General features: G+C 52.4%; 1 protein-coding gene across 2 annotated transcripts; it reads left to right on the top strand.

Moving 5' to 3' along the window:
* The first annotated feature begins 4,668 nt into the window (after nucleotides 1-4,668).
* Nucleotides 4,669-19,717, top strand: LOC309805189 (H-2 class I histocompatibility antigen, Q10 alpha chain-like). Of its 2 annotated transcripts, XM_082623081.1 has the most exons (8): nucleotides 4,669-5,036; nucleotides 8,845-8,952; nucleotides 13,164-13,424; nucleotides 14,672-14,947; nucleotides 17,116-17,385; nucleotides 17,731-17,826; nucleotides 18,152-18,187; nucleotides 18,435-19,717. In XM_082623081.1, the coding sequence occupies exons 1-8, from the start codon at nucleotides 4,877-4,879 to the stop codon at nucleotides 18,497-18,499; spliced, it is 1,272 nt and encodes a 423-aa protein (XP_082479207.1). In that variant the 5' UTR covers nucleotides 4,669-4,876; the 3' UTR covers nucleotides 18,500-19,717. The 2 variants fall into 2 exon arrangements, with proteins under 2 accessions (XP_082479207.1, XP_082479208.1); XM_082623082.1 differs by lacking the exon at nucleotides 18,152-18,187.
* The last annotated feature ends 969 nt before the right edge of the window (nucleotides 19,718-20,686 follow it).

Genomic DNA, 20,686 nt, shown 5'->3' with positions numbered 1-20,686 from the left:
CCTCAGGCATTTTTTTTTTTACATTTTAACATTTATTTTGCATATTAAGTATACATAAAACCTTTTCAAATAGTAAATATTCTCAATAATAAAATTTTAATAGTGACAATGTGTTTGAATATGCATCATTTTTGTTTTTTTAATATTTATTGGAGTATAGTTGATTTACAGTGTTGTGTTAGTTTCCAGTGTACAGCAAAGTGAATCAGTTATACATATACATATATCCACTCTTTATTTTTTTTTTCCAGATTCTTTTCCCATATAGGCCATTACAGAGTATTGAGTGGAATTCCCTGTGCTATACAGCAGGGTTTTATTAGTTATCTTTTTTTTTTTTTTTTTTTTTTTTTTTTGCGGTACGCGGGCCTCTCTGTTGTCGCCTCTCCCATTGCGGAGCACAGGCTCCGGACGCGCAGGCTCAGGGGCTATGGCTCACGGGCCCAGCCACTCCGCGGCATCTTCCTGGACCGGGGCACGAACCCGTGTCCCCTGCATCGGCAGGCAGACTCTCAACCACTGCGCCACCAGGGAAGCCCTAGTTATCTATTTTATATATAGTAGTGTATATATGTCAGTCCCAATCTCCCAATTTATCCCTCCCCCACCCCTTATCCCCTGGTAACCATAAGTTTGTTTTCTACATCATGCCTCTACTTCTGAGTTGTAAATAAGTTCGTTCGTACCTGAAAGGGTCCTCAGGCTTTGAGCAGAAAACCAGTGTGTGAGGCAGCCTGCGTGACCCCTGGGTTCTCACCTGCCCCCCACCTCCCACCCCAGAGCACCCTTGATGAGGCTGGGGCCTTCCAGGGTTCACGTTCTCCAGCTCATGGCCAGATTCAAGGTCCCGGCTGATGGCAGCGTCCAAGGGTTTTGTCAGTTTGCTCTGATGTGCAGGACTACATCACTTAGAGACTGATGGCTGCCATCATGTCACCCTCAACACCAAGTGCAACTGGGAGGCAATGTGGCCATTGAAAAGCAAAGGAAGTCTGGTCTGGGGCATGAGTGTGTCTACCTCCTGAAGAGGTTCCTAAAGGACCAGAGCAAGCCCATGGGTCAGACAGGTACCTGTCCCTCCAGCCTCTCATCCCAGCAGCTCACCATGTCCATGGTCCCACCAGGTATAACAGCAGGGTTTGGGACCATCAGTGTTTAAGCGGTGCCCAGTAGAGCTGATGGCCAAGCTGTGCTGCCCACTGCTTCTCCCGTGATTAGAGACTATGCATCCACAATATCAACACCTCATTCAGCAAAGGTGGAAGCACTACCCCGTGCCTGTCTTCTGGGGATACTAGGCTGAGAACATCCCAGTGCCCACCCTAGGGCTTTACCATCTCCTGGACAGAGGCTGTCCTCCTACAGGAAGGGCTGAAAATTAATTAATTTTGAAATTAACGTTGAGCAAGAGCCCATGGCACATGAGTCCTGATTCCACATCTAGCAGCACCTGTCTACATCTTTATCTCTTCATTTGGAAAACGCGGGTAAATTGCATGCACCTCCACACTGGTACAAGGACCACATGAAATTTTGAAAGTGTTCAGTAAGGTGCGAAACACCATTCACAGGTAAAGTGACGTCATTATTGTCAATGGATGTAGCAGGACACAGGGGCTCTCTGGGGGCATCTTCCTCCCCCTCGAGTGTACAGGCACTCACCTGAGTTTACCTGAGTGCCAGTGTGAGTGTACAAGAGAGGCTGTGAGGAACTGTCTTTCTCTTGTGTCTCCTTTCAAAATGAGGCTGTGGCTCTGGGTGACCAGAACTCAATGGATTGGAGAGCAAGTTGAGAGGTGCTGCCAGGACCTGCCCCGGAGGTGCAAACGCACCCCCTTGTCTCACTTATGGACTAGATGTTTCTGTTTACAAAATGCCGTCTTGACTGGAAGAACAGAAACATGGTGCATTTTGCTAACCCAGCTGGGCTCCATGCTGCGTCTCTCAACCTGCCTCCTCCAATGTGAGTCCCAGACCCTCCTCCATTTCCCGTCCTGTTGCTGGAGGCAGGTGGCATAGAGCAGCCTTAACTCAGGTCTTGTCCTGGGACTTGTAAGGGGGGGTGGGAGGGAGGTCCAACAGGGAGGGGATATATGTATACATATAGCTGATTCACTTTGTTGTACGACAGAAGCTAACACAACATTGTAAAGCAACTATACCCCAATTAAAAACAAACAAAAGGGCTTCCCTGGTGGCGCAGTGGTTGAGAGTCCGCCTGCCGATGCAGGGGACACGGGTTTGTGCCCCGGTCTGGGAAGATCCCACATGCCGCGGAGCGGCTGGGCCCGTGAGCCATGGCTGCTGAGCCTGCGCGTCTGGAGCCTGTGCTTCGCAACGGGAGAGGCCACAACAATGAGAGGCCCACATACCGCAAAAAAAAAACAAAAACAAAAACAAACAAAACAAAAAACAGCTCCAAACATGATGGAACACCTGCTCTGCACCCTGCACTCTCAAATGTGTGTCATCTCAGCTAATCAGCCTTCCTTCATTTCCTTGTCTTTTTTTAACATCTTCTAAGCAAAACTCTTTGCTATACTCTCGGTAGATTACAGTTTACCTCTGTGGTTAGTGAATTTCCAGAACTTCAAAGATCTGATGTATAGAAGAGTCATTTTACCAGCAGTAGAGGCTACCCGGGTGAGGCGTTTCAAGCAGGTGTAAAGGGGGTCCTCAACTCACAGAAATCTGGGTCTCCAAGGGGAGGGTGCTGGTGAGTGTGAAAACCCAGGTGCTCTGGGTTCCCAGAGCAGAAGTCCTGGGGTGCAAGTATTCGCTGCTTGGGGTTTGTCCCCAGAAACCAGGAGGGGGACAGGGACAGGGAATGCACCCTCTCATCCTGGAAGGGATCAAAGGCTGGGTACCTTTGATCAAAGCTGGGTACCCGGACTTCCCTGGTGGCGCAGTGGTTGAGAGTCCACCTGCCGATGCAGGGGACACGGGTTCGTGCCCCGGTCCGGGAAGATCCCACATGCCGCGGAGCAGCTAGGCCCGTGAGCCATGGCCGCTGTGCCTGTGCATCTGGAGCCTGTGCTCCACAACGGGAGAGACCACAACAGTGAGAGGCCCACATACCGCAAAAAAAAAAAAAAAAAAAAGCTAGGTACCCCGTGTGTCTCCTCCTGGTCCAAGGTGTGGATGGGAAGACTCCCTGGCAGGAAGCTCCAGCACCCCACATCCCCCCTGTAGCTCTCTCTTCCCCTCCATTAACACCCTCTTCATGGGTTTGCTGCCATAAGGCAGGTTTCTCAGGATAAGGTTGACAGGACCATGGTCACTTTAGCTTCACATCCTCACTGGCCAGGAGCCCTCATCCACTTCAACTCCTCTCTCCTTTCACACCACACACGCCCCAGTGTCCCTCCTGACTGTGGACCTGGACAACTTTTAGTATTTCTTCTCTTGCCATGTCTTTCTCTGAAGGTGAGCTAAGCAGACCTTGGAAGGTGGGGGAAGTGTGAGAGAGGGCAAGGGCTCCAGCTCAGAGAACTTTGTGGTTCCTTCGTCCTCTTAGGTGATGGTAGCCAGCCCTCCCCCACAGAAGGAGGCCTGTTTACCACCTTCCTTTCTCCTTCCTCCCCTCAAAGGCCAGAGCAGTGAAGACCTTATTGGTAGATGAAGCTTACCCAAAGGTTGTGAGGGGTGAGAATTGTTTTCTTATAAATTTATTTATTTTTATTTATTTATTTTTGGCTGCATTGGGTCTTCGTTGCTGTGTGCGGGCTTTCTCTAGTTGTGGCAAGTGGGGGCTACTCTTCATTGCAGTGCGTGGGCTTATTGTGGTGTCTTGTTGCAGAGCACGGGCTCTAGGTGCCCGGGCTTCAGTAGTTGTGGCACGTGGTCTCAGTAGCTGTGGCTCACAGGCTCAGTAGTTGTGGCGCACGGGCTTAGTTACTTGCTCCGCAGCATATGGGATCTTCCTGGACCAGGGCTCGAACCCGTGTTCCCGGCATTGGCAGGCGAATTCTTCACCACTGTGCCACCAGGGAAGTCCCTCGGTTAACTAGATTTTTCTGATGCCCATCTTCCTCTATTCTTTCCCCTCCTTGTGTTCTTTTGACAATATTAAAACTCAACAAACGTTGTGTTTTAGACTCAGATCGTTACAATCCGGCTTCTCCTCTCTTGTTGGCCTGGCAGGACACCATGTGTGTGGTGGCCCCGAGACAGCGCAAAGCTGTACTTCTGGCCTTTCCCTCTGTTGTGTAAATTGCTCCCCTCACTTGCCCCAATCAGGCTCACCAAAGCTCTTCCTATGAATTTTCAAATATCAGAAAAGGCCCAGCTGAAAACTATTATCCTGAACATGGGAATCCCTGGTCAGAATTCAGGGGGTCTGTGAACCCAGATGGGGAAAATAACCTCTATTTTCACTAACTTCTAGCTGAAATTTAGCCATTCATCCCGTGATGAGTAGAGGTAGCAAAGCTCAGTGGTGTTAGCAGGACCGTTGCCTCGGTCCCAACAGAAACCACAGGTGTTTTCGAATCACATGGCAGTTGTCTCAGACACCGCCCGACTTTCCAAATGGCTGTAACTTGAGCTTCACTGCCTGGTCTCGTGGTCTCGTTTCGTAAGGCAGTGAAGAAGCATATGTGCTGTATTTCATAATTATCACAAACGATTGGTTTTTTTTCATGTTTTCTTTTCCCGAACCCACCAGAGGGCGCCATCAAGGACCTGCGGGCGGGCCCCAGGGGGCGTGCGGTGGAGCCGCAGCCAGAGCCCGGCCGGAGCCTGAACCTGAGCCAGGGCGGGGTCGCAGCTGCCGCGGCCCTGGGGGCACTGAGCGCTCTCCCGCCCGGACCCCCGCGAGGGACGCGTCCTACGGTCGGCCGGCGGCCGGCGTTGGCACGAGGCCCCTGCCCCACAGATGAAGACGGACTCCACCGGGACCGGCACCCTGGGGCAGCGCGTGAGGCTGCCGATCAGGTGGCCGCAGAGTCCCGGGAGTGCGCGGGACCGGCGGTCGCCGCCGCCACCACCGCTGCTGCTGCTGCTGCTGTTGGAACTTGTGCGGGAGGGCGCAGCAGGTAACCGGGCGGAGAGGTGTGGGAGCCGGGGCGGACCCCCAATCGTCCCCCAGCCTCGCGCCTGTGGCGGCGCTAGGGAGAGATCAGCCAAGAACGCTTGGAAGCTATTCCGGGTTTGGGGGAGGGGGCCGGATGGTGAATTGGAGAGCTGATCCAAGATCTCAGGGGTCTCTGAGCCCCGGGCTAGGCAGGGCCCCTGTTTTGCCGCCTCCCATTTCAGAACCCTGATCGGACTGAGCAGTCAGGAGGGTGGGGACCCCGGGGGGCTGGCGGGGCGCGGGGGCTGGCAGTAACCCCCCTCCCCCGCCCGGGACCCAGCCGACGCCACAGCTTCCTGGGGGTCCCTTGGCCTCTCTGGAGGACGCCGTTCGCGCTCGGCTCCCGGGGCTGGGTCCTCCAGGAAGGCCCTGGGGAAGCTCCGTGGAGGCAGGAACCTGAGCGCCGCCTGCACAGCCTCTGCCTGCTAGCTCGGCGAGGCACCTGCCCATCGCTATAGGTCTCCCTGGCTCCTTGGCGAGGTTCTCTCGGGTTGCCCGGGCAGCCCCTTGTTGAGGTGGCGGGTGATGCGGAGCAACAGAGATTTTTCTGACCTAGCGGGGAATTTCCATCCTTTAGCCATTTCCATCCTGCACGCAGAACTGCAGGGCCGGACCTTCCCTTGGATTCCCCACCGCTCCCACCGAGCACCGCCCACCCTGACCGCACAGAGGCCTGAAAGTTTATTAGCACAGGCGGGGGGAGTGTCCACCATCATGGCAGTAATAATAGCTGATGTCCTTTATTCCAGGCTCTGTTCTAAGGGCTTCACGTCCAAGAAGCCATTTCAGCTCCTAGAACATACAAAATTTACAGTTTACAGATTTAAAATAGGGCCCAGAGCGGGCGCTAGGTGGCAGCACTGGGATCCAGAGTCGGAGTTCTTAGCTTTTTTGTGCTTGGACCCTGTCTCAGAATGTTTTTAACACATAAAATGAAATACATAGGATTCCAAAGGAACCCAATTATGTTTTTATAAAGCTACTAAAAAATTTAACTAGAAGTATAAGTTTGTGATATGTAATATATGTGCTTCTAAGTTAGCACATTAAAGAATGCATTAAATAGCAACAATTCCCAGAATTTGGAAGTAGTGAGGGTAAAGCATATTTCCAGGTGTCTGCAACAACTGTCATGTGATTCGAAAACATCTGTGGCTTCTATCAGGGACCAAAGCACAGGTTCTGCAAATCCTGCTGAGCTTTGTTGCCTCCATTCAGCATGAGAGAAAGGCCAAACTTCAGCTAGAGGTTAGTGAAAATAAAGAGGTTATTTTTTCCCTCCAAGTTGAGGCTCCTGAACGCAATAGGATGCACCTCCAGGAGGATTCAGCCCTCAGCTCCCCATGGGAAACACTTGAAGGAGAATCACCCTGGATGTCTGGGCTGGAGATCAGTGGAGAGAATGGAGCCAGGGATGGGGATGAGTTTGGCCAGTGTCCCTGGAACAGGGACCCCAGGGGAGTGGGGCTGTGAACCTGAAAACCAGGACTGGTTACACTGTGTCTCTGGGCCAAGACTGTAACCAGTCCTGGTTCTCAGGTTCACACAGCCCCTGAGGATCCTTCTTACAGCTCCTCCCAGGGCTGATACAGGGGTGCATAGGCGATTCCAGTTCTGCATGGCAGGGATGGTCATGGGTGTGTGTGCATAGACCCTGTAGCCTTGTGAGGGGAATGGTCAAGGCTGGCCCAGGGGGACAGTTCCCCAAGCCAAGGAGGAGGGAAGAAATGGAAGGTGACCCTGGTGTGTGCCAAACTGTAGGAAAGAGATGGCACATGGCAGGGAGGTAGCTAGGCATCTCCAGCAAGCCCCCTCAAACACTCCTAGATGCCAGGGCTTTCCCTGCAGGAGGTGGGGAATGAGGAAGTGGATTTCAAGGGGCAGATATGATCATGAGTCATGCAGCAAGGAGTTCTAAGCCTCATAGCAGCACCCTATGACAAGGATTCAATTATTATTCCCATGGTAAAGATAGGGAAACTGAGGCTCAGAGAGGTTAACTGGCTACCCAGGGTCTCACAGAGTCTCACGGCTTGTTAGGATTTGGATTCCAGGCTGGCTCTGGAGCCCATGCTGCCTCAGGTAAAAGCTGAGGCAGGGAGTCCTGGCCGGGTGAGAGGTGATGGCAGAACTAATCCGTGGCCCTTGGGATCAAAACTGTGAGAGACAGATTAAGTAGAGATAAATGATTACAAAGCTGGTTACTACAGCAAAGCTGGAATTAGGGCCCGGGGAGTGGGGGTGAGAGCAGGGTAAGGGCCGTACTCTTGGGTATCTGGCCTGGGCAATGAGCTGGCACCGAGACAGGAGCAGCATCAAGGGCAGGCTAGGGGAGGGACTGCAGAGGCCAGTCCTATAGAACTTCAAGGGCCATGACCACTGAGACTACTTCTGGTCTCCCTCTTCCTCTTTCCACCCTCCTCCTCATGTGACTCTGCGTGCCCTCGTTACCCTGCCTCCCCCTTCCTGCACTCCATCTCAGGTTCATCTAAGCCAGGGATTCAGGGTCCCCTCCATGCTGTCCACAGCCACACCCTTTCTCTGGCCCAGACCTTGCCCTTGAACTCTAGCCCATAGGACCTGACCCAATTTGGCCTCAAGGAGAAACTGAGGCACGAAAAGGCAATCTAGCCCTTTTTTTCCTCCCCAGACTCATCTCTTGCATTTGTAGTCATCCCTTGACCTTGGTTTTCCTGAACACACCACACTCTTTTTCATTCCAGGCATTCCCATGTGCTAGTGCTTTTGCCTAGAGCAGTTCTCAAACCTTAGAATCACCCAGAGGGCTTGCTGAACTACAGAAAGCTAGGATCCACCCCCAGAGCTTCTGACTCAGTAGGGTTCGGGCCCAAGAATTTGCATTTCCCCAAGTGAGGCTGATGCAGCAAGTTCTGAAACTACACTAGACTCACACGAGCCCCAAATTTTCTTCGCTCCTCACCCACCCTACTGCCTTGTAACTCACACTGGTGAGGTCTCCTCCAGGTTTCAGCCTACAAGACCCCTCCTGCCCCAGGATGCCCCCGGCACCTGGTACTTCTGTTCCCTGACACTTGTCAGCCCCCACTGGCCTTACTGGATCTGCTTGTTTAATTGCTCAGTTGTCCCCTTCCCTGCCAGACCTGAGCTCCCTGGGGGCTATGTCTGTCTCTCTGTCCCCACACACACCCCCACCTGGCTCAGTGCCTGGCTTGTAGTAGGTGCTCAATAGATGTTTGTCAAATGAGTAATATTGCAAGGGGAGAGGTCAGGGCTGGTACAGCTGAGCAGGCGGGCAGGGCAGAGCCAGGTAGAGCCAGGAGTACCTGGGCAGCACATGAGAATCACCTGGGAGTTTTCAACGCCCACCAGTGTCCAGCCCTCCCTTACCCCCAAATCCACTAAATCCATATCAATGGCAGGGTTGTCAAAGCAGTGTTGGGCAGCCGGATGGAGAACCTCTAGCAAAGCCCAGTCCTGGTTTCCCTCCTCTCTAAGTGGGAACAATCAAGACCTGCCTCACAGGAATGCAGGGAAAACACCACGAATCGATACTTGTAAAGCTCAGGAACCACGCCTGGCACCAAGGCCCAGAAATCAGCCCTGCTGGCTTTGTGCCTGGATGCTGGGGGGAGTTTCCAGCCACTCCTGCGGCAAAGGCCCCACATCCCTCTTCCCTTTCAACGTGCCTCTCATTGTCATTCCATACTATCTCTCCCAGCAAACAGAAGGATGCGTAGGATGTTTATACCTTGAGATTCATACTTCCCTTTTCCATTTCTCCCTTGCAGAGAGTCCCTGGGGGCTGCCCTTGGTGGCCGATAGCCCGGCGGCCAGGGCAAAGGCGGTGATGGCAGAACTGGCACACCTGAAGTTGGAAAAGAAGCCATGGCCTACAAGTAAGATCGTGCCTACCGGGGCTTACCTGGTGGCACAGTGGTTGAGAGTCCGCCTGCCGATGCAGGGGACACGAGTTCGTGCCCCAGTCCGGAAAGATCCCACATGCCGCGGAGTGGCTGGGCCCGTGAGCCATGGCCGCTGAGCCTGCACGTCCGGAGCCTGTGCTCTGCAGCGGGAGAGGCCACAACAGTCAGAGGCCCGCATACCACAAAAAAAAAAAAAAACCAAAAAAAAAAAAAAAAAACAGGAATGCAGGGGAGAAATGAAATGGTGGTATGATTCAGTGTGGTGGTGCCACTCAGTGTCACCCAGAAGTGTGTTCACTAAAGGGCGGGTGCAAGCCAAGGATCACCTTGAGAATCTGGGTGTGCAATCTGTTCCTGCCTTTCACTACTGGTGTGAGCTTTGCAGGTGGCTTTGCCTCCCTGTGGCTCAGTTTCCTTATATGTCATAGATAGGTACAATAGTACCCTCCTGATAAAGTTATGAGGGTGACCTGGCCAACACCTTATAAAGTGCTCAGGACAGGGCCAGACCCTAAGTGCTTTAAAAGTGTTTTGTAAATTTTAAAAAATATATATATTGATCGACTTCCCTTCATTTTAACCAAAAATAACTGGCCACTAAAGCAGCTAACATTAATAAATAGTAACATTACATAGTAAGCAAGGTCATGTACCTGCCCTAACAGAACGACCAGGTGTGTGTTGCTCCCTTTCCCACCAGGCCTGACCTCAGGATCACTTGCTCTTTCCTGCATTTTCCACACCTGGGGAAGAGCACATCAGCCCCTTCACGGCCTCTTCGCTTAGGTGATGGGAGCACCAGGGTTCCTGGGCCTCTACTTCTGTGTCCCTCAGTCTTTGGCACAGCTTTCAGAGGATGTCCTTGCTCCCAGATGGTGCATTCCCCTCTCTCTCTCTCTCCCTCCCCCCTCCACTACCCTCCCCCGGCCCCAGGACTCACTGGCCACCAAACTCTCAGGACCTAATGGGCTTCAGTCGAATACTATTTGTTTCCTGTAGCTGCTGTAACAGATGACCACAACTTGGTGGCTAAAAGGTACACATTTAGGGCTTCCCTGGTGGAGCAGTGGTTGAGAGTCTGCCTGCCGATGCAGGGGACACGGGTTTGTGCCCCGGTCCGGGAAGATCCCACATGCCACGGAGCGGCTGGGCCCGTGAGCCATGGCCGCTGAGCCTGCGTGTCCGAAGCCTGTGCTCCACAACGGGAGAGGCCACAACAGTGAGAGGCCCGCGTACCGCAAAAAAAAAAAAAAAAAAAAAAATATATATATATATATACATATATATATATGTATATACATATATATACACATATACATACATACATATATATAATATATATATATATATATATATATATATATATATATATATATATATATATATATATATATAATGCTACACATTTATTCTATTTCAGTTCTGGAGGTCAGAAGTCCAAAATGGGTTTCACTGGGCTGAAATCAAGGTGTTGGCAGGGCCAGCTCCCTAAAGAGGCTGTAACGGAGAATCTGTTTCCTTGCCTTTTCCAGCTTCTAGAGCTGCATTTCTTGGCACATGGTGCCTTCCTGCATCTTTCTCTTCTCCATCTTCATATCACCTTCTCCTCTGACGTCATGGACTCTCCCTCTGCCTTACTCTTCTAAGGACACATTAGGGGCTGCCTAGACAATCCAGGATAATCTCTCCATCTCAAGGTCCTTAATTTCATCTGCAAAACGCCTGTTACCATATAACGTAACATTCAAAGGTTCCAGGGATATCTGGGGGGGGGGGCATTATTCAGCCTACCACACTATGCTTCCTGAGCTGTGGAGACAGAGGCAGGACAGGAAGCCCAGCTTGCATGGCTTCCTCACCACCCAGGAGGCCAGCAGCTACCCAAAGACACAGGATCTTTGCCCTCCCTCACTTCCAGGGCAGGTAGAGCTGCTGCAGATCAGAGCCAAGGAGTGGGTGGGGGTCACCTTGACACAGAGAAACCGTAGCCTCTGTTCTCCCCAACGCCTTTGTGCCTGTTCACAGCTGCCAGCACAGGAGCACCCCACACTGATCTTAACTCAATGGTGTGCAAGCAAACAGCCCCGTGAGACTCCAGGCATTTCCCAGGAGGCCCACACCAGCCCAGACCCGATGTTAACCCTTCACTCAAACACTCTTAACATTGACCCCTCTTGCCTCCCATGAGGAGGTTTCTCCAGCTGTGAGAAGAGAACACCTCTTTCCTCAGCTTAGAAAAGGCAGCGAACCCTCGGGAGAGAATCTGGGCTGCCTTCTTTCTAGTGCATGCCTTTGAGTGCTATACGTGGCTTCCCCTGGACCTCGGTTCCTTTATCTGTAAAATGGGGCCAACCACACTGACCTCTTAGGTTTATTGTAAAGATCTACTGAGATAGTGAGTGAGGAGCAGTTAAACCAGTGCACACAGTGGTCATTCCAAAAATGGCAGCTGCGATTATTGTCACTGCCATTCATGTTCTTATTTTTTGTCCAGTTCAACAAAGGCCAGAAGTAAGTGCTCACTGTGTGCCAGCTGGGCTGCTAGGCCCTGGGGAAACAGCGATGACAGAGTCAGATGTTTTGCCCACCCTCATGGAGTCCACAGTTTCATAGGGAGCACAGGACACTATTGAGACCCCTTTGAGGGACATCAGGCTGAAATCAGGAGGACTTCCTGGAGGAGGGGACACCTTACTGCAACCTGAGGGATGAGGAAACTGGCTGAGAGAAAACAGAGGGGAGTGCCCAGGGCAGAAGAAACAGCAGGTGCAGAGGGCCTGGGTGGAGCTTGGTGTGGCCTGAAGTAACAAGAAGGCAGTATAAAAAAGAGCTGTGAGTGTGGAGATGTGTTTGACCTCTCCTTTCTCACTTGAATGTTCAGCCATCGAGCACCTACTGTGTGCCAGAAGCTAATCTAGGTGCTGGGGAAACAGAACAATCCATACAGGAATCGCTGCCCTTAGGGAGCTGACACTGCAGAGGAGAGACAGACCATCAGCAAGACAAACAAAGTGCATATTCTCTAGCAAGTGTAGTGCTATGGAGAAAAATAACACAGAGACAGGAGTGTTGAGGGATAAAAGCTTCTGAGCAAAAAGTTTTTAAAAAATTAGGTAAGAGAGTAAGCCAGGGATATCTCGAGAAATGTGGCCTGAGTTTCTTAAGATACAGCATTTGTTTTAATAGCTTGAGTCAGGACTGGCTGCTAAGTAGATTTCATCTCCAGCACCAAGTTTAATTGATGAGTTGGCGCTTTTGGAGACATAGTAGAGAGGCAGCATTTGGACGCAAAGAGAAAAGAGATTGACTTGTAACGTCTGCTGTGGGAGCAGGAGGGAGTGGGGAATGGAGTCAAGGTGCCACCAGCTTGGCAGCAGTGATTCAAGCTAAGAATGATGGCCAGCCTTTCCCAGGCATGTCTGGGCAATGAATAATTCCATGTAAATTAAGCTTCCAAACAACCAACTCTGTTTTTTTTTAAATTAATTAATTAAATTTATTTATTTATTTTTGACTGCGTTGGGTTTTCATTGCTGCACCCGGGCTTTCTCTAGTTGCAGCAAGCGGGGGCCACTCTTCGTTGCGGTGCATGGGCTTCTCATTGTGGTAGCTTCTCTTGTTGCAGAGCGCAGGCTCTAGGTGCACGGGCTTCAGTAACTGTGGCTTGAGGGCTCTAGAGCTCAGGCTCAGTAGTTGTGGTGCACAGGCTTAGTTCATGTGGGATCTTCCCGGACCAGGGCTCAAACCCGTGTCCCCTGCATTGGCAGGCGGATTTTTAACCACTGAGCCACAAAGGAAGTCCCCCAAACAACCAACTCTTAAAAAGAAATATTTTTAATTGTGAAATGGGAAACCAGACAATCATACTTATTAGAGATGAGTATAAAGTATGAATACGTAGGCCCTGAGTGAAGAGCTGAGAAACTTTCTGGGAATAAAATCCATAAGCCTTAATGCATGAACTTCGTTCTCAGTGTTTGACTGATTCTGTCTATATTTAAACTCTTTGCATGCCCTTATTTTTTCCACTGAAATTCCCAGCTCTTGCTCTTGCTGATAACGAATTCTCTGGATAAGTTTCCACTGCCAACCCTACCCAGCACACTGACCACCTCCCCCCGACCCCCACCCAGTGCAGACCCAGGCAGTCCATGTGAGCCTGAGACCAGTCTGTGTTTCCACAGGGACACACTCGCTCCACTACTACTACCTGACCCTATCAGAGCCAGGCCCAAGCCTCCCTAAGTTTCTGGCTGTAGGCTACGTGGACGACCAGCCCTTCATCCGGTTTGACAGTCGTGTGGGCAAGGCTGAGCCCCAGGCCCCATGGATGACGTCAATGGATGCCCAGTACTGGGAGACGGAGACCAGGAAGCAGGAGAAATGGGCGGAGGTGCAGCAGGTGGAGATGTGGACGGTGATGGGCTACCACAACCACAGCACCGGTGCGTTGGGCAGAATTCCCATGCTTCACACTCTGCACACTGACCCTCGAGGCAGCCATGCCTATCATAGGGTGTGGGGCAAGCTTCTGATACTTGGCTCTTCTCAGTCTCCTTCCCCCACAGCCAAGCAGGGGCCTCAGGTCCTCAGAATCAGTCGGGGCTTCAGCAGCCAGCCCACAGGTCAGTGCAGCAAGCATCCACAGGAGCAGAGGGCCCATGATAGCTCCCCCTCTCCCCTTGGCTACCCAGGGTTCTGGACCTCAGCAGACTGGGAGAGGCTTCTCCCTGCCTCACGCACCACCCTCAAATCACGCCTGCCCACCCCAGGTCCTCAAGATGCCATCTCAGTTTCCCCATCTCAGCCACAGCGAGCTTACAGCTACCACCAAGGCTGCTGCTAATTCTCAATAAAGTGCTTACGGAGCACAGCTCATTCACACAACACCCTCCTGCTCTGTGCCCAGACACACCCAAATGACCAGACTTGGCAGGTTGTGTCCCAGGTTCTGGGAACCTTGGCAGGTTCCCAGAGGCCTCAGAAAGAGTAGATATAAAGGACTGAGCCTGGGAAGGGCTGTGCATCAGCTCAGGGCCCTTGGGATAAGCATGGCATGACATAGTCTTAGCACTGAGGACATTATACACCCATAAGTAGTGTGGGATATGAAATAAGGATGTGTCTAATTATGAACTTGAGTGTTCATCCCACATGAGAGGCCCAGCAGGTTTCTCAGCCCAGGCTGCTTATCAAAATTACTTGGGAGATTTTTTTTTATAAACTTATTTATTTTATTTATTTATTTTTGGCTGCATTGGGTCTTCGGTTCTGCGCGTGGGCTTTCTCTAGTTGCGGCGAGCGGGGGCTACTCTTCGCTGCGGTGCGCGGGCTTCTCACTGCGGTGGCTTCTCTTTTTGCAGAGCACGGGCTCTAGGCGCACGGGCTTCAGTAGTTGTGGCTCATGGGCTCTAGAGCGCAGGCTCCATAGTTGTGGCGCACGGGCTTAGTTGCTCCATGGCAACTGGATCTTCCCAGACGAGGGGTAGAACCCATGTCCCCTGCATTGGCAGATGGATTTTTAACCACTGCGCCACAGGGAAGCCCCAGTTTTTGTTTTTGTTTTTTAAATGCTGACACCCTGTCCCTCCACCCTTTGGAGGCCCCTCTGGGTGGTGGGCTTCTCCGTGCCTCTCAGGGACTTGACACCCCCGGCCACCATTAACCAAAGCCTTCCTACCTGCACACACAGGCATGCACAGCACTCAGCGCATGTTCGGCTGTGAGATCCAGGAAGACGGCCGCTACAGGGGCTTCTGGCAGTTTGGCTACGATGGGCAGGACCACCTGTCGCTGGACCTGGAAACCCTGAGCTGGGTGTCAGCTGAGCCCGTGGCCATGCGGACCAAGCACTGGTGGGAGACAGAGCGCTGCTACGCAGAGTACGACAAGGCCTACCTGGAAGGCCCCTGCCTTGCCTCGCTGCACAGATACCTGGAGCTGGGAGGCCAGAGATTCAGCCGGAGAGGTAAGGCCCACCCTGTGGCAATTCAGAATGGCCCCATGCTCCCATCCTCGAGAGCCATCCCATTTGACAGAGAAGCCTTTGGGGGGAGTGAGGAAGCAGGCAGTGTCCTCCTGGCTCAGACAAGCCCACTAGGACCCAGAAAGATGGCCAGCCAGCCAACAGCTTCTTCCTGCAGAGGAAGAAGAAAGTCCAGACCCCAGGCCTTCACTCCAAGTGAGGTGGAGTGGGGAGTTCTGGAGTCTCCCCGTCCCAGTGTGGTCTTGGAGAAGAAACCCCCTTATTCTGGGCCTCATTTTGTTCATCTACAGAGCAAGTGGGTTCAACTAGGTGCTCATAAAGTCCTTTTGGGGTTTAACATCCTTTGGCTCTCCTCCTTGGGAAACAGACCCCAGGCCCCAGGGGATAGCATCCCTCACCACTCCCTGGACCACTGGGGACTGCCTGGGAAACTGAAGCCCTTTGCCCCTGTCCCCCCTCATACCCCTCACGCTGAACATGCTCCCCAGACTCCAGGTGCATCGCAAACTTCTCCTGAACCCAGTCAGCAGGGCTGGAGACACAAGGGCTGGGATGGACACTAGGGAAGGTGGGTGCTTTGGGGTGCCGAGGGTGAAAGCCTCGCGGCTGTGGTGGTCTGGGAGGCTGCTGGGGGTGGGGCTGATCAGAGCACCCAGCACACCGTGATGTCTGGTGATTGAGTAGTGGGATGTGAATCAGTTGAGGTAATGGGGAGGATATTCCTCAAAGGGAGGACAGGACAGATAACATCAGGAGCAGAAGATGTGATTATGAGAGCAGAGCATGGTGGTTCAGGGCTCAGGCACTGGAGCCTAGCCTCTAGATACACATCTCAGCTCCGGGATTTGCTGGCTGTGTGACCTTGGGCAAGTTACTTGCCCTCTCTGTGCCTCAGTTTCCTCATCAGTATAATGAGGATGGTAATAATACCTGCTGCCTCCCCAAAGCAAACATATTGGTGTGCGTTAAATAAGTAGTGTGGAACTCTCATTCAGCACCAGGTGTTGTCCTATGTCCTTCACCTGGTAGATTAGTCAGGATTCTCCACAGAAACAGAAGCCACAGGATGCATAGAGAGAGAAAAAAAGAGATGTGTTCTAAGGAGTTGGGTCACATGACCATGGAGGTAGAGAAGTTCCAAGATCTGCAGTCAGGAAGCTGGAGACCCAGGAAGAGCTGATGTTGCAGTTCCAGTCTGAGACCAAAGACCTGAGAACCGGGAGAACAAATGGTGTAGTTCCAGTCCGAATGCTGGAAAGTTCAAGAAGCAAGAAGAGTCAGTGTTTCATGTTTTGAGTCTCAAGACAGGAAAGACCAGTATTGCAGCTCAGTAGCCAGGCTAGAGGAGCTTCGTATCACTCAGCCTCCTTGTCCTGTTCAGATCTTCAGCTCAGTGAATGGGCTCACAGACATTGCAGAAGGCAATCTGCTTTACTGAGTCCACTGATTCAAATGTTAATACCACCCAGAAACACCATCACACACCCAGAAAGATGTTTGACCAAATGCTTGGGCATCCCGTGGCCCAGGGAAGTTGATACAGAAAATGAACTATCACCCCTGAATTACGTCCTTTGGAACTCGAACTCTGAGTGGAAGGAATGATGAAGGAAGGCCCTGAGCGCTGGCAGAGGGCTGTGGACCAGAGTCAGACTGGGCTTCATAGCCAGGATGTCCAGCTCCGGATCCCACGGTCATAACCATTCTCATTATAGGGTCAGAGAAGTATCATCCTTCTTGCCCTCATTTAAACAAAGTCTTATTAGGCACCTCCTGTATGCAGGAAGTCACAGGGGGAAGTATGTCAAGTCTCCGAGAGAACCCTAGGGTCTCTGTAGGGAGAAGGGGGAGGGTCAGTCTAGGGCCCAACAGCCCCACCCAGGACCCTCCTTGGAGGTTGGGGGCAGGAAGTCATATCCCCCTCATGGAAGTTCCCGGGACAGTGCCCCTCTGGAATGGTGGGCAATGGGTTGTCCCTGCTTGCAGCAGTATTTGGGTGCCTCCCCTGGAGAGAGACCCTGTCCCTACTTCCTTGTCCTCCGCCCTGGAGGATGCGCCCTGGAGGATGCGGGAGGAGCCCAGGATTAAGCATGAGGGATGGGCAGAGCACGGGCACTCACCAGCCTTCCTCGCTCCCCCTCCCCCTGCAGATCCACCCACAGTGCGGATAACGGAACACTCGGCCAAGGATGGGGGCACCACCCTGAGGTGCTGGGCCCTGGGCTTCTATCCACACAAAATCTTGCTGAGCTGGTGGCTGGGGGAGAAGGAACTGGACTCCGAGAATGCAGAGACACGCCCCAGTGGGGACGGCACCTACCAGACGTGGGCGGCTGTGTGGGTGCCGGCGGGGGAGAAGGCCCAGTACACCTGCCACGTGCAGCACTCCAGCCTGAACCACACATACACTGTGTCCTGGGGTGAGATGGGGCTTGGCCCGGAGTGGGTGAGGAGGGGCTGGGAAGGGCCCAGGGCACCTGGAGACAGTCCCATGGACTGGGTGGCGGTGGAGGGAGAGTGGGGCCTTTCTCTGTCTTTTCTTTTTTTTTTTTTTTTGCAGTACGCGGGCCTCTCACTGTTGTGGCCTCTCCCGTTGCGGAGCACAGGCTCCGGACACGCAGGCTCAGCGGCCATGGCTCACGGGCCCAGCCGCTCCGCGGCATGTGGGATCTTCCCGGACCGGGGCACGAACCCACGTCCCCTGCATCGGCAGGCGGACTCTCGACCACTGAGCCACCAGGGAAGCCCTCTCTGTCTTTTCTTAGAGTCCTCTCATCCTGGACCTACTGCCATGGTTATCTCCCTCATCCTGGTCTTGCTGGTGGTTGTTGGTGGTGTGATCTTGACCAAGTGCATTCAAGGTAAGTGGGGAAGAAACAAAGGAGTGGGAGGCCCTCTGGCTGGTCCAGCCTTATGGGGAAGAATGCTGTGCTCCCATCCCTGCAGCTAGAACTGTTCCCTCCTGGGGAGCAGCAACTACTTCTGAGGTCCTGCCCCCTGTCCCCCACCTGTGGAAAAGCCCAAACGTCCCCACCCCACAGCTGCACACCACCCCGAGGACCCTGCAGATCCCACCGTCAGGGGAGACCACTGGGCCTGACTTTGGGAAGGGCCCAGAGCGGGAGCGGGAGGGAGAAGGTGGGGACACACCACCCACCTCCTCTCTTGTGTTTTCTTTCCCCACAGTCAGGAATAAGGAATCTTATTACGAGCAAGCTCCAGGTGATTGTGGGATGGACCGGTTGGGGAGAGGAAGCCCCAGGTGTTCTCAAGCATGGCCGGGATGCCTTGGAACTCAGGATGGGGGCGGGGCATGGGGTGGGTGCTTTCCCTGGCCTCAGCCTCCTGCCCCATCCCACCATCCTGGAGCCAGGCAGAGGGGGTAGGGAACACTCCAGGGAATCACCACCTGGGTTTGGGGGAGGGCCGGGGAGCCGGCTGGGGTCACCTCCCTCCTTTCTCCCTGCAGGTGGAGAGGACCCCCATAATTCCCAAAGCCCAGCAAGAGCAGGGGCTACTCAACTCATCTGCTGACAGAAGGTCACCGTCACAGATCAAGGAGGTGTTTTGTGGGGTGTCTGGGGACCTGAAGGCCCCCTGCACTGGCTGGCTGGTATGAAATCTGACTGTGAAGGGCCCACCCCACTCCAAAACTGAGGCGTCCTCACCCCTATCAGTCTTGTTACAAGCGGTCTGTGCCACTAGGATGGCTTTGCCATCTTCCTGAAGTCCTTTTGAAAGTCTCATTACTTCCTGTTTCGGGGATGGGGAGAAAGGCAGTAGTAATTCCTCAGATGGTTTTACACTTGACAATTTGCAAAATGATTTCATGTTAAGTGTAAACCCCACTTGAGCTTCTCAGGCACCCTGTGAGAGTTTGGCTATGTTATTCTCATTCCCACTTCCCGAATGTGAAAACCAAGGCTCTGGGCAGTCAGGGAAGAACCAGAACCATAGTCAAAGAGTTACAGGGGCAGCATCCTTCATGCACCTGCTAGCGTCAGGAAGAAATGGCTGAATGCCTGCCTCATGTATAAGTGTGTTCTCTTATGTATGTCTGATCCTAATCTTTGTAAAGATTAGGGTGTTGGGGCTGTGAGGGTGTAGGGGAGGCGGCATGGGTGGGAACACGTGTGTGTGAGGGTGTGTGGGTGTGTATGTGTGAGGGTGAGAGAATATAGGGTGTATGTGAGGGTGAGTGTATGTGTGGTGTGTGGGTGTCCTTGTGTATATGAGGAGAAGCTCAGAGAGACAGGTGCCTGGGGGCCTGTTCGTTGGTCCCAGGCAGTTGGAGGATGAGAAACAACACAGGCCATATTTTCCATTATTTCCTGTCCTTTTGAATGATTTGAATTTTTGCAATAAGCACGTGTTACTTTTACAATAAGGGAAAGACCCCTTTTCGCTGTGTCCTGTGGAAATGCTTGTGAAAGATATGTCTGGAGAAGGCCCAGCCTCACCTTTGCATTTTCAGTGGAGCAGAAACCCCATGTCTCCTCTGTGAACGAGAATCCAGTCTCATGGCCATTTGATGTGTTAAGGGGCTGGGACTCCAGAGCCCCGGCAGAGAGAGGGAGTGCTCCACTGTCATAAAGGACATGAGGCCAGACCCCTCCCAGGGCACCTTCTGCCTCCCCTTCAGCTGACCCCAAGGTGTCACAGAGCCTTCTGTGGGGACTTTTGAAACCTCCGTGTCTGCAGCCCTGGGAGGCTCCGAGCCTGAGGATGTGAATGACTGTAATACTAGAAAAAGATTCAACCTGCCCTGGTGGCCTGCAGGACCTCAGCAGTGAGCTTGTAATTATCAGATTGTCCTGAAGACGTGTCTTAAATGTCTGTCTTTCTCAGTGATGTTGTCATGTTCCATATATGCTGAGCAAACCACATACTAAGCAGGGTTCTAAGCACTGTACTGTATACTAAGCTGTTTAACCCTCAAAGCACACCTGTGCGGGAGAATTAATACTCCTGTGCTACAGGTGAGGAAACTGAGGCCCAGGGTCCCACAGCTGGTTCATGCCAGAGCTGGGATGTGAGGCCAGGTAGTCTGGCCACTGCACCAGAAGTCTCAATGACAACTGTGCTGTTCTGTAAATAGGCAAGCAAGTACAGGTCTGCAATCCCTTATCTGCAATTCTGAAATCCAAAAAAACCTCCAAAAGCCAGAAGTTTCTTCCTAACTTCGTCGTCATAACCTGACCTGGGGGATTTCCCTGGTGGTCCAGTGGTTAAGAATCCGCCTTCCAATGCAGGGGACATAGGCTCGATCCCTGGTCAGGGAACAAAGATCCCACATGCCGTGGGGCAACTAAGCCCATGAGCCGCAACTACTGAGACCGTGCGCCACAACTAGAGAGCCTGTGCACCACAACTACTGAGTCTGCTTGCTCTGGAACCTGCGCACCACAACTAGAGAGAAGCCTGTGCGCCATGAGGAAAGATCCCGTGTGCCGCAACTAAGACCCAACACACCCCAAAATAAATAAATAAATATTAAACTAAAACTAAAAAAAAAAACTGACCTGGGAGAGAGGTGGTAGGAAAAACAAACAAACAAAAAACCTTAAAGTGAAGTGATGGTCTGTGCTTCCACTGCAGGGGGCGTGGGTTGGATCCCTGGTTGGGGAACTAAGATCCCACATGTGCGATGTGGCCAAAAAAAGAAAAAAAACCGTGTTATTCATGCTCTTCATTTATTCCTCTAGTGTGCATTTTCACAGT

The sequence above is a fragment of the Mesoplodon mirus genome, assembly GCF_964341445.2.
Source record: "Mesoplodon mirus genome assembly, chromosome: 5".
NCBI lineage: Eukaryota > Metazoa > Chordata > Mammalia > Artiodactyla > Ziphiidae > Mesoplodon > Mesoplodon mirus.
This window is presented reverse-complemented; position numbering and strand designations above follow the sequence as displayed.

What these genes read in the sequence shown, in the direction of transcription:
- LOC309805189 (XM_082623081.1), top strand. Translation starts at nt 4,877, where the DNA reads ATGAAGACGGACTCCACCGGGACCGGCACCCTGGGGCAGCGCGTGAGG. An exon ending in AAAGAAGCCATGGCCTACAA is followed by an intron (nt 8,953 to 13,163) that starts GTAAGATCGTGC and finishes GTGTTTCCACAG; the next exon opens with GGACACACTCGCTCCACTAC. An exon ending in CCAGAGATTCAGCCGGAGAG is followed by an intron (nt 14,948 to 17,115) that starts GTAAGGCCCACC and finishes CTCCCCCTGCAG; the next exon opens with ATCCACCCACAGTGCGGATA.